The 12,462-nt window shown below is 34.9% G+C and overlaps 1 protein-coding gene across 1 annotated transcript in view; it reads right to left on the bottom strand.

The window, feature by feature from the left end:
* The window catches only part of HMCN1 (hemicentin 1), a 487,037-nt gene that overhangs the window by 185,940 nt on the left and 288,635 nt on the right, over positions 1-12,462 (bottom strand). Inside the window, exons 29-31 of the mRNA XM_021682591.1 lie at positions 11,504-11,630; positions 8,494-8,648; positions 183-461 (exon numbers count right to left, since the gene is read on the bottom strand). Coding sequence (XP_021538266.1) covers positions 183-461; positions 8,494-8,648; positions 11,504-11,630 — 561 coding nt within the window. The remainder of the gene's footprint in view (positions 1-182; positions 462-8,493; positions 8,649-11,503; positions 11,631-12,462) is intronic.

The raw sequence follows: 12,462 nt of genomic DNA, 5'->3' as shown, positions 1-12,462 counted from the left end.
TTTACTAACTGTAGCTTTTAAAAATGTTTTTTTAAATCACAGGGCAATTCTGCCAGTTCCTATCCATGCATTTTGAAAATGATCAAACCCACCAGGAATTTATTAGTGAATGAATTAGATGTCAGCATATTAAAAAGCATAGACAGAAAGGTATGTGATTAAAGCACGTATTTTTTCCTTACCATAGACGTCCACATGAAATGACTTTTCAGCAGTTCCAGCAACATTGGTTGCATGACATGTATATGTTGCTGAATCAGAAACCTGTGCTCGAGGGATATGAAGAAATTGTCCTCTATTAATATAAAGTGCTTGTGAGCTGGATATGACTGGTTGGCCATCCTTATACCAAGTAATAGCAGGCATCGGCAGTCCCCGTGTTTCACATTCCAGCTTAATTATGCTGTTGATCAATGCTGTTACTTTTGTGGTGACATTCCCTCCTTTAATAGTAGGTGGAACTATAAAGGATTTCAGAACAGAAACAAGTTTTCTAAGCTTTAGCATCTGCATCAAATTCTTAAATGTTGTAGAAGTTTAAATAATGCATTTAAAGTATTTAGAAGGGGCGCCTGGGTGGCTCAGTCATTAAGTGTCTGCCTTTGGCTCAGGTCATGATCCCAGGGTCCTGGGATGGAGCCCTACATTGGGCTCCCTGCTCAGCGGGGAGCCTGCTTCTCCCTCTCCCACTCCCCCTGCTTATGTTCCCTCTCTCGCTGTCTCTCTGTCAAATAAATAAATAAAACCTTTAAAAAATATATTTTAAAAAATAAAGGATTTAGGAATTAAAGACAATTAGGAAGTCTATGATTTATCTACTGATAATAAATTGCCTGTCTTTTTAATCTTTATCACCCTCCTCTTGGGTTTCAGATTTCAGTAAAAGCAAACAGTCACAGTTTCAGTTTCAGGGGTTCATTTAAGTCCAATAGATCATATTACAGTAACTAAGAAAGTTATGTTTAACAAACAAAGCAAAACAAAATAAAACCCCACTTAAAGTAGATAGAATACATTTGACATCAGGCCAAGGGAACAAAAATGTCAGATGTGGTACGACTGCATGCCCTCTCCCCGCAAAATACTAAAGGTCTAAGTGCCTTCAGAACCAGCTACTGGGGGGGCGCCTGGGTGGCTCAGTCATTAAGCGTTTGCCTTCAGCTCAGGTCATGATCCCAGGGTACTGGGATGGAGCCCCACATTGGGCTCCCTGCTCGCCTGGAAGCCTGCTTCTCCCTCTTCCACTCCCCCTGCTTGTATTCCCTCTCGCTGTCTCTCTCTCTGTCAAAAAAAAAAAAAGAACCAGCTACTGGAAATAGCCATGGAAGCTTTAACTTCTGCTTCTTACCGGTTTTTGTTTCGTTGTTGTTGGGATTTTTGGGGGTTTTTTTGTTTGTTTGTTTATTTGTTTTAGCTGCCAAGAGTTCATTCACTCAACTTTACTCATCTAATTGGCTACATGTGTATCTTCCATAATTCAGCAACCACATTCCTGGCCACTCACACCACATGAGAACTCTGTTGTTGGAAAAACAACTCAAGTGGCTCAATCCCCGCTACATCTTTTGACTGTGGTCATTCCAGGATTGCGCTATAAATGCAACAAGTTAAAAGAAATCAAATGGCATGTGCCTGAATTGGGAGTGCATTAATATTATTTTATTAAACTTATATTTTAGAATAGGATATGTTATAGAATGTTTTTCTTATGGCTGAAGTAGGATTATTTGTTTAGGAGGAAGATCCCAGAGGTAAAATAACTTTCTCATCAGATCATATCAAAGGTACAAATTATCAGCATGACATCATGATCATGTTAACCTCAATAATCTGGTTACAGTAGCTTTTGCTAGGTTTCTCCACTGTAAAGTTGCTCTCCTTTTCCCCTTTTTTTGGGAAAGGAATCACTCTTTCCAGCCCATACGTACGGGGTGTGGAGTTATGTTCGACTTCTTGAGAGAAGAATACCTACATAATCTATTTGGAATTATTCTCTATAATTTTGTTTCTCCTCCCCAATTTGTTCACTTATTTAACAATTTATTTTTATCAGTATGAATTCATGGAAACTTATTTTATACTTTGGGTTATAATCTAATACTATAGTATTCAAATTGTTCCAGTTTTGACCACTGGAAGCTATTTCATTTGGTTCCTATGTTTCTCTGACATATCCATGTCATTTTACTATTTTGATACTTTCTTACTTTCTGGCTCACTACATGCTGCAGGCTCATCTTATATATTCCCTGCCCCAGCCTTAGAATTAACCATTTCCCTAGGAAAGCTCTGTCTTCTTTTAGTGGAAAAGGATTTTAGAAAACAAGAGCTGAGTGCTGAATAGAGTACCTTAATATTTTCTAATAATCATTCTTAAAACCAGCTCACAGTGACAAACATTCACCTACACATTTTTTTGTCACACATAATTTAAGGAAAGATCTACTACACTGTGAGGTAAACGTGGTGGTAGAGTAATTTTCTTATCAAGTGGTTTAATATATAGCTCAGGGAAACCAACTATGGTTCACAGGCCAGGCATGGAGATGCTGAGTTAAGAATAGTTTTTACATCTTTAAATGGGTGGGAAAAAAATCAAAATAATACTAACAATATTTTGTGACATGTAAAAATTATATGAAATTCAAACTTGGGTGTCCATAAAATTTTATTGGGATATAGTCACACCCATTTGTTTACATATTGTCTATGGTTACTTTCTCTAATAACTGAATTAGGTAGTTACAAAAAATAGCAAATACATATTCTCATTGCTTCTCACTGCTGCTCAGCTCACCATAAATTTAAGTGACATAGTTATAACTCAATAGCATTTCAAGTTGCCATGCATATCACCATACCATGATATTTTATTTTTATTATCAGTGAGTACCTCTCACATCAAAACAAGAAAAGAAAAGAAGACTTTAAAATTCACATTTTTAAAGCACAACACAGTGTGGACTATTTTGTTATAAATCAAATGGCAAAGCATTGGGTTTTTTTTTTAAATAATTCTATAGCTGTTCTGAAAGATTACAATATACACTAATACTACTAGACTAAGCACTTGTCACATTACTGCCAATTCAAAACAACAGTTGGAAAAATTAGAAAATGTAAAATGGACTGACGCATAACAGAACTTCTTCACAAAAATAAAAAGTCAAAATGAGGCTACAATCAAAATAAGTTTCTCAGTGGTCATATGTTCGCCAAGCAAGAAAAGCCATTTACCAACAGTAATTTAATTAAAATCAGGGATGATTAGTCAGTAGTCACAGAAATGTGTCCAGAGAAATCTTAAATCCTTGTTTAAGATTATGAGCCTTTCCATGAGAACAATTGCTTGAAGAGTAGGGAACGCTGGGAGCAACATTAATAGTTAATTTTTTTTAAAGGCAGCTTTTCTGAATAGTATTCTTGGCCCCTGACAAACTAACAGATGTTACTGATACTGCTTTTTGTTTGAGGAATCAATGCCAAATTTGAAGAAACTGAAGAATTAGCCTCTAAGAATAGTCTGCACGGAACGACTAGAGACAAAAATATTTTCAAAGAAGTTAAAAAAAAAAACAAAACAAAAAACACGAATTCATTACAACCTGAAGTGGAATCTGCTAAGATACAGTGCAAGTGATGGTGGTAAAAATATATGGGGGGCAGGAAAAGGCTTAGACAAATTCACAAAGCCTATTAAAATGTAAGGTTTTAAAAGTCTATATTCCTTGCATTATTTATCAGCAAGCCCTCCGTGTAAAGTATTCATATGTTAACAACCAGAAGTGTCCATGGTATCTTTTATTTGCCCTTATGGACTTGAAAATCATCAGTTCCATGAATTTTTGCTACATGTAGAAACTGAGTATAAAGACTTGTCCTACCATAGAACAGTTCAGTGCCTTAATGGTGGTAAAGTTAAATTTTAATTTTTTGAGCTCAGGGCTGAGACTATTTTTTCTGAATGAAAAGAATTGTCCTCAAACACTATTACTGAATACCACTGAGTGATTTTGGAAACTAGTTTTGCTATAAACTTGATAATGTTTCTTAATGAATTCAACCTAAAATTACCAGACCAAACAGCACTTAAATGCAAAACTTATACTATGGTAGTCATTTTGTTTGAATCACAATTAATGTCAAACTGCTTTATAAATTTCCCATGCTGTCAAACAAAATTGAGATCTCCATTCCCTACAGATTTGCTGTGGATATATTTTCTGAGCTCAAATTTCAGTTTCAGCAATGTTTGTCAGACCTTGATACAAATACAAAGGAAATTTCTACATTCGAAATTCAGTTATCTCTGAGAATGAGGACCTTCCATCCAACTTTCAATTGGAAATGTTTAATCTGTGGTATGACATGCTAAAAGTCAGTTTATCAAAAGAATATAAGGGAATTCAATAAATGCTTTCCAAGCAATGAATATGGTCAATTAAAATAACATGTTCACAAACTGATATTGGTATTTGACAGTACACATCTGCATGAAAAGACATTTTCCAAGATGAAATACATAAGATCTCATTATAGATCAGCATTAACAGATGAACATTTGCATTCAATTTTGGTGAGAGGGATCACTAACTTTGACCTTCAATTAATTAAAAGTTTATCCCCCCCCAAAAGAATTTCATTCTTCTCATTAGTAGATTTGTAATTATAAAAAAAATTATAATTTTTAAAATTACTAGAAAAAAGAATTTTATCAATAGACAATTGGTAGAAATTTATTTCTACTTTGATATATAAGTACCTACATAATATCCTTGATTTTGTCTCATGGTCTGCAAAATCCAAAATATTTACTATCTTGCCCTTTATAAAAAAAGGTTTGCCAAGTCCAAGATAAGTAATTAATACAAATTCAAGCTACCATTTTGAAATCTTAAGGAAGAGCATTTAATTCAGATTTAAAATTTTCATTTTGTTTTAAGGCTATTTATGCCATATGTTAATCTATAAATGCATATCAAACTTCTGGTTCAAATTGCCTAAATCAGCTGGCAATTAGATGATACATTAATGACAGCAAGAACATAGGTTCAAATAAGTCCCTATTCTTCATGAATGTTTTACAAAGGCATATCATTTGCACTGAAAAGAAGCTATCTAAAAATTTTGCATTTATGAATTTGACAAAAATTACTCAAAGAACATTTCTGATTGACATCTACTGCTTAATTTGCCAATAAATAAATGTCACTTCCTATTTCAGTTTAATTCATATATACTTTTCTGAGACCTTACTTCTATTTGAGGGACATTGTTACAGATAAAGGTTATGAACACACTGCACATTAATACGCACCGCACATATATACTCAAAGACTTCTGTACACTCTGGGGAGGCTCTCAGACTTCCTAAACTCAAACACAAACCTCACATTAAAAATCTTTGCCTCAGAACTAATAGCTGTCAGTTTACACGATCTCCCCATAGGATATTAAAAGCTCTTTTATTTCCTTCCTTCTTTCACATCTTTCCCCTCCCCTTTCCCCCATCTCTTATTTTTTCACTCTTACTTTGTCTCCATTTCTTTCCTTATTCAGGTACAACGTGCATTTCTGCCTTTCAAGGGCATCACCTGTTTTGTCCTCGTGTTAGTATGTAAATAAGGAAAACAAATGAATTAACTGTGGCGTGAAACACATTATCAATCTGAAATCTACATAAATATTCCTCACAGTTAGCCCAAATATGGCATCTGTTTCATTCATTCTTAGGAATAAAAGCATTTTCATAAGTGAAATAAAATAAGCTTAAGATTACCCACTTGGAAGCGCAGACAAGCTTGCTAGGAAGGAAATGCACTATTTCCTGAATTATAATACTCAAAACTTCACAATGTTGTAATGCCTTTCATCTCAGACAATCCTAGAAAATTTAATCACTATAGATCCCTCTCTTCTGGGTGCCTTAGGGCATCATACAGAGTGAACAAGAGGATCTGAAATAAAAGAACCCAAGTTCTATGGAAATAGGTGTCTTACTGAACCACCAAAATGTATTCATCATAGACCCTGGCAACAATACAACAATGTAGAGAAGACTACTCAAAAGCTTAGGGGAAAATTTGCACCTATTATTTAAATGTCTGGTTCTGGTAGGAGGCCAATGGTAGCAATAACACTTTTGTTTAACTTGGATTCATGATTGCCAATCTTTCAGTAATGTTACTCTTTTTTGGAGGACATGTCTTTTCATGACTGAATTCTTCCAAGGCTTCTATTTATAGATAGAAATGATTTAAAAGCATGCATTAAATAAAATCTCTTTGATTCAAGAGAGCTATTCAAATTTTATATAAAGACACTAACATTAAAAAAGGGAAATTTCAAATCCAGTGAAGTTATATAGAAATCAAGCTAGTAAGACAATGCAATCACCAAGTAAATAATGAAAAATGAATAACATTTATTAAACTCTTACTTTAAGCCAGGTAACCAGTAAGTATTAGCTTTTGATCCTCACAATGACACTATTTTTTTTTTTAAGATTTTTTAGTTATTCATTTGAGACAGAGAGATACAGAGAGAGACAGCGCGCATGAGCAGGGGGAGAGGCAGAGGGAGAAGCGGGCTTCCCGCTGAGCAGGGAGCCCGATGCGGGGCTCGATCCCAGGACCCTGGCATCATGACCTGAGCCGAAGGCAGACGCTTAACCATGTGAGCCACCCAGGCGCCCATCACAATAACACTATTAAGTAGGTGCCATTATTATCCCATTTTACAGATGAGGAGACTGAAGATCAAAGGGTTGGGAAATGTGTCCAAAGTCACAAAGCTAGTGAGTGGCAAAAACTGGATCTCAACTCATCTACCTGTCTCAGAAGCACAAGTTCTTATAAATGACTAGACCAGTGCTGTCCAGTAGAAACACAATGCTAACCATATACATAATACAAATATTTCGAGTAGCCATGTTAAAAAATTTGAAAATAAACAGAGGAAATAAGTTTTCATAAAATATTTTATTTACCATCATTTCCAGTTTTATTCAATGCAAAATTATTAATTAGATATATTATATTTTCATATTAAGTCTTTGATATCTGGTCTATATTTTATACTTACAGCTTGTGTCAGTGTGGACTAGCCACATTTCCAGTGCTCTCCAGCCTCCTGTGACTAGTGGTTACAGTACTGGACAGTGTATCAATAGACCATTCATTCATTTAGCAAACATTTCTTGAGAGCTACCGTGTATCAAAGTAGGGAACCAGCAAAACAAGGCCCTGCTCTTGTGAAGTTTAGCTTCCTTGGAGACAAATAGCAAATAGGTAAATAAACCCATAATTGAGCAATAACTTATCAGACAGTGATATGTGTTATGAAGAAAATAAACTCAGACAATGCAATAGTGACTGGGTGACGGCTTGGATTGGGAAGATCCTGTCAAAAGGTGATATTCCTGAAGTATCTAAAATTTCTTGAGTATCATACACAGTGGAGGGACCGAAATTAGTGCAGTAAGTAGAACCACAGTAAGCATGACTGGCCTATTGAGTTCTGTTCCTTTCTATTGGGTAATTCTTTGTGCCTGCAACGTAATGTTCATGTGCCTTCCTATGACTCTGAGTATTAAAAAAAAATGACTTTGGAATTCACCTTCCTCAGGGGATATTGAGACTTTTAGTGAAATGATGGCTAACTCCTCTGGTGGGGACTTAGCTGGGAGAGAAGGGTGGCACAAACATAAGGCATTTAAAATATCACCATGTGGGCAGAATAAAGGCCAAGATGGTATGAAAAGAGAAAAACTGAAACGTCTGCATGCCACTGACTTCATTCAATTCATGCATTTCAACTCCTTTTAGAGGGTTTTTTTTAACCCTTTTAAGGAGACAGACATTGGATTTATTATATACTAATCAAATAGGAAACACCTGCCCTCTTGAGTGACATTAACTGAAAATCACTACAACTCTCAAAGAAATCCTTACTTCATGACAAAATGCATTAAAACTGGATGCAATGTCCTGGTCTAAAACACAGAAGATAGGCTCTTGCTTCAAAAATAAGTAGCATTCCAGGGGCGCCTGGGTGGCTCAGTCATGGAGTGTCCACCTTTGGCTCAGGTCATGATCCCAGGGTCCTGGGATCGAGCTCCGCAGGGAAGCCTGCTTCTCCCTCTCCCACTCCCCCTGCTTGTGTTCCCTCTCTCGCTGTGTCTCTCTCTGGCAAATAAATAAATAAAATCTTTAAAAATAAATAAATAAATAAAATAAGTAGCATTCCAAATTATTCAGTATTGAATAAAAGAACAGTTAATATTAAACCCTCCTTTTCAAGTTTTGTTTTGTTTTTTTTGGGGGGGGGCAGCGAGAGAGCACATGCGTACATACAATCTCACGAACCTGAGATCATGATCTGAGCTGAAATCAAGAATCAGATGCTTAAGCGACTGAGCCACCCAGGTGCCCCTTCTTTTCAATTTATAGTGAGGATTGATAATAACAAAAAGCATAAGAAAATCACACTTACTGTAGATAGTCAGTTTTATGTCCTTGGCTTGTTTGCCAACTGCATTAGACACAGCGCACTGGTAGCGCCCCTTGTCACTTCTTCGTGCATCCTTTAAATGCAAAACTTGTCCCCTGTCTAGAAGTTCAATGTTAGGATCCTCTAAAAATAAAGGCCTAGAAAAAATAAATTTTATTCTGTGGGTCCATTTTTATTTTCCTATGTTTCCTCTCTTATTGAGCACAGCAAAAATCGTTAATCATAGGAGTTTAAAAATATGAATCAAAGTTGTTTTTTTCTGTATGACTCTAAAAGAAATGCAATGATGTGATCAGTACTCCTACTCAGAAAAATGGAATTATTAAAGCACTTTACTAATGAAAGTTAGATAACTATTACTTTGAGATGAAAATTCCCTTCATGTCAAACTCAATTGTTGAATATTAATAGAAACCTGGTAGTGTCATTATTTGTTTTAGTCTTCCTTCTCCTGCTTATTTTCCTTCTTTTTTTGTTTGCATAGCTAAAATTTCTATCATCAGTTAGTAAAGTAAAACTAAGAGTATAGAAGCTTGAGGCAAAGCAATATTATTTTTAAGCCAATATCATTATGTACCTGGAAAAGTATTCACAGTAGAATGAATAGTTACTACTTCCTAAAGGCAATGATCATGCCAACTTTTCTAAAAAGCAGATATTGTAACAAATATGAATGCTTTCATATATAATCATAAATACTCAAAGATATTTATGCCAAAAGCAGCTCCTCTCTAGTTGTCAAGGAAGTCTTTTTCTACTATGTAGAGTCATTTATTGACTCACTTTACATAATTGGCAGCAGCTTTATGAGATACTTGAAACATGGTTATTAAAGTCTACAATATCCTACGGTTCATACCTTTAAAATCCACTGATCTTCTTTCAGGAAGACCCATAGCTAGTTTTTAAAAATTTGCAGTGACTTAGCCATGATAAATAATTAGATGCACTGCTCTATTAAAAGCCATGAGTCAGACTACACGATTAAATGGAAGCACATTTAATCGTCTACAGAAGCACCCTTCACTATTTCTTGGTATGACACTTTGTAGGAAGTTCTCAAAAGCTTCAATGCAGAGATAATAAAGAGATAAATAAGAGAATAAAGTACCTTAATTTATTGCATCTTAACTGTTTAAAGGAAGTGAATACTTGATAATATTACTCAAATTTAAGTAACTTTAAAACTTGTACTGATTGTTAATTATGCAAGTAACATAAAAATTTAAACAAAAAAGTATTATAATAAGAAAAGGTTCTCTTGATTTATTACCCCTAATGTGAGTCTTCTCTCTAGACATCTCACCATTCTAAGTTTGGTTTGTATTCTTCCACATGTTTTTTTCTAAACATTTTCACTCTTAAATGTCTTCCCAAAAGAATCTAGTTTGTAAATGGTATTGCTTTGTTCTACTTCTCTTTTCACTTAGCAATAGCTGTAGAGATATTTTTGGTGCCTATAGCTTGATCTTACTTTTTTTAATTGCTGCACAGTATTTCACAATATGACTATGCTGTAAGTTTTCTACCCATCTCCTAATGTTGGGTATTAGGCAGTTTTCACTTTTCTGACACCACAGTGTTTTGGGAATATTACCTACTGTGGTGCAAGCCCTCCTGTGGATCCGCATGAATTCTTACTTCTCTCTCCTAAATCCTGAAAGTGTATTTGCTACATTACAGCATAAGGGCATTCAAATTTTAATAGATATCAACAAATTGCCTTACAGAGTACTAATTTACATTCTCTGCAACATAGTATTACATCCTGATTTCCCACATTCTAGCCAACACTTGACATTGTTCAAACCTTTATGTATTTATTTATATACTTATTTATTTGCCAATCTGACCTGATTTTTGTTTATATTCTCCAAATTATTGAGAGTGAGCCTCTTTTTCTTTTTTCTTCCAAGTTTTATTTAAATCCCAGTTAGTTAACATACAGTGTAATATTTGTGTCACATGTAAGATTAAGTGATTCATCACTTACATACAACACCCAGTCCTCATCATAACAAGTGCCCCCCTTAATACCCATCATCCATTTAACCCATCTCCCTGCCCACCTCCCCTCCAGCAACCTTGTTTGTTCTCTATAGTTAAGAGTCATCTTTATTGTTAGCCTCTCTTTTCTTCCCCCTCTATGTTCATCAGTTTTGTTTCCTAAGTTCTACATATGAGTGAAATCATATAGTATTTGTCTTTCTCTGACTGACTTATTTCATTAGCATAATGCTCTCTAGAGCATCTTTTAATACATTTATTGCTTAACTACAAATTTTTAAATTGCCTGTTTATATCCTCCATTCATTTTTCTGTTGTCTTTTTTATTGATTTATAAAAAAAGTTTGCATACTTTACTTATACGTAGTTGCATACTTTATTCTATACAATGCAAATCTTTACTCTTAAGTCTTAGACACCTGCCTCAAAAATGATAATAATACTCGAACTGTGACCATGCTGTGAAAAATAAGCTCTCAAGAACAATACGAATCACTGCAGCCATATCCGTGTGGGCAAACCTCAGTAGCCCTTGAACATGAAGTCTGGGAAATATCTGTTGCTCTTCTGTGACTGTTCCTTTTTTACATTTATAGCACTAGCTTAAGTATTCATCTTGTCATAAAAATTTTCTTTTTTCATAAGTCAAATAGTTCCATGTAAAGGCAAAATTATCTCTGCATTTGAAGCTTGCATTTTTCATTTTTTATTCTAAGCCTTTGGGCAGAATATTTAGTGTACAGTAAATCTGAGTGCCTCTATGTTTCTAAAATAAATTTCTGGCGTTTATAAAGTTCTTATAATTCACAAGAATAAAAGGTATTACAAGACTTTGAGACCAGTTTTTGAATAATATTGTTTTTCCTTCATGTTCATTTAATAATATCTGTGTTTAAAATAATTGAAAGGGAGAAAATCCATAAGCATTTATACATCTATTTCCTATCAATTGGACCCTTGCAACAAATAGAGAAAGGGTACTCACTTGCCATCTTTGAACCAGTGAATAACGGGGAAAGGGGTGCCTTTGACTTGGCATTCGAGGGTGATGTCATGGTTGAAGACAACAGAGACTTCATTTGGGGAGTTGGCACCTATTATGGTGGGTGGGACTTGAACAAAACATTTTATCATGAATATCTATGACTTCACAAAAAAGTGGGGGGGTAGGAAGAGCAGATTATTATTGACTTCTACAGTATTTCAATAGGATTTTAATATTACAAATAAAATACCACACAATAATACCTTTTCATATTGCATCTGTGGACCCACCCAAATGCTAAATTTAAATATATGAACACATTCATGAAAGATTCACTAGCAGGACAATTACCTGCAAAAACTAACTCATTTTGAGGAGTGCAAAAGGAGTTGAGAATACAAGTGAGCAGTGAAGCTCATATAATGCAATTTATTACTGTTATACATTTTAGATAACAAATGACATCAATATTAATTTTATAATGTTCAAATTCTACATATTACAACATAGTGCTGTTTGAAGTATATTACCCTTATTTCTTTTAAAGGGCCTCTATGCTATGATCGGATGGGAGACCTATGAAAATGACTATGTTAGTTTTTATTCTCAGAATTACCAAAATATTGAAGAATTCCTGTACGCTTCCCTGACTTTTAAATCCTCTCCCTTCATATCATGTTAAGATGTTTGGTCTTCATCTTCAGGGCAATGACCAACCACCAAAGTAGCTCCCTCAGTAGAGGAGGGGTGTGATCAGATTTGTGTTTTAAGACCACATTGGCTGGGGGATTAAGAATGGATTTGAGTGGCAAAGAGTGGATGAAGGGGAGCAGTTCAGAGGTTACTACATTAATTTGGCTTATAAATGATGATACTTTCACAGTTAGAAATGAAAGGAAGTAGATAGTTCAACATTGGATTAGGAAGTAGACTTGACAGGATGTAGATATATTTAAGGA

This window comes from Neomonachus schauinslandi, chromosome 6 (assembly GCF_002201575.2).
Source record: "Neomonachus schauinslandi chromosome 6, ASM220157v2, whole genome shotgun sequence".
Classification (NCBI taxonomy): domain Eukaryota; kingdom Metazoa; phylum Chordata; class Mammalia; order Carnivora; family Phocidae; genus Neomonachus; species Neomonachus schauinslandi.
Note: the sequence above shows the minus strand (reverse complement) of the source record. Positions and strands in the feature narration are given on the sequence as shown.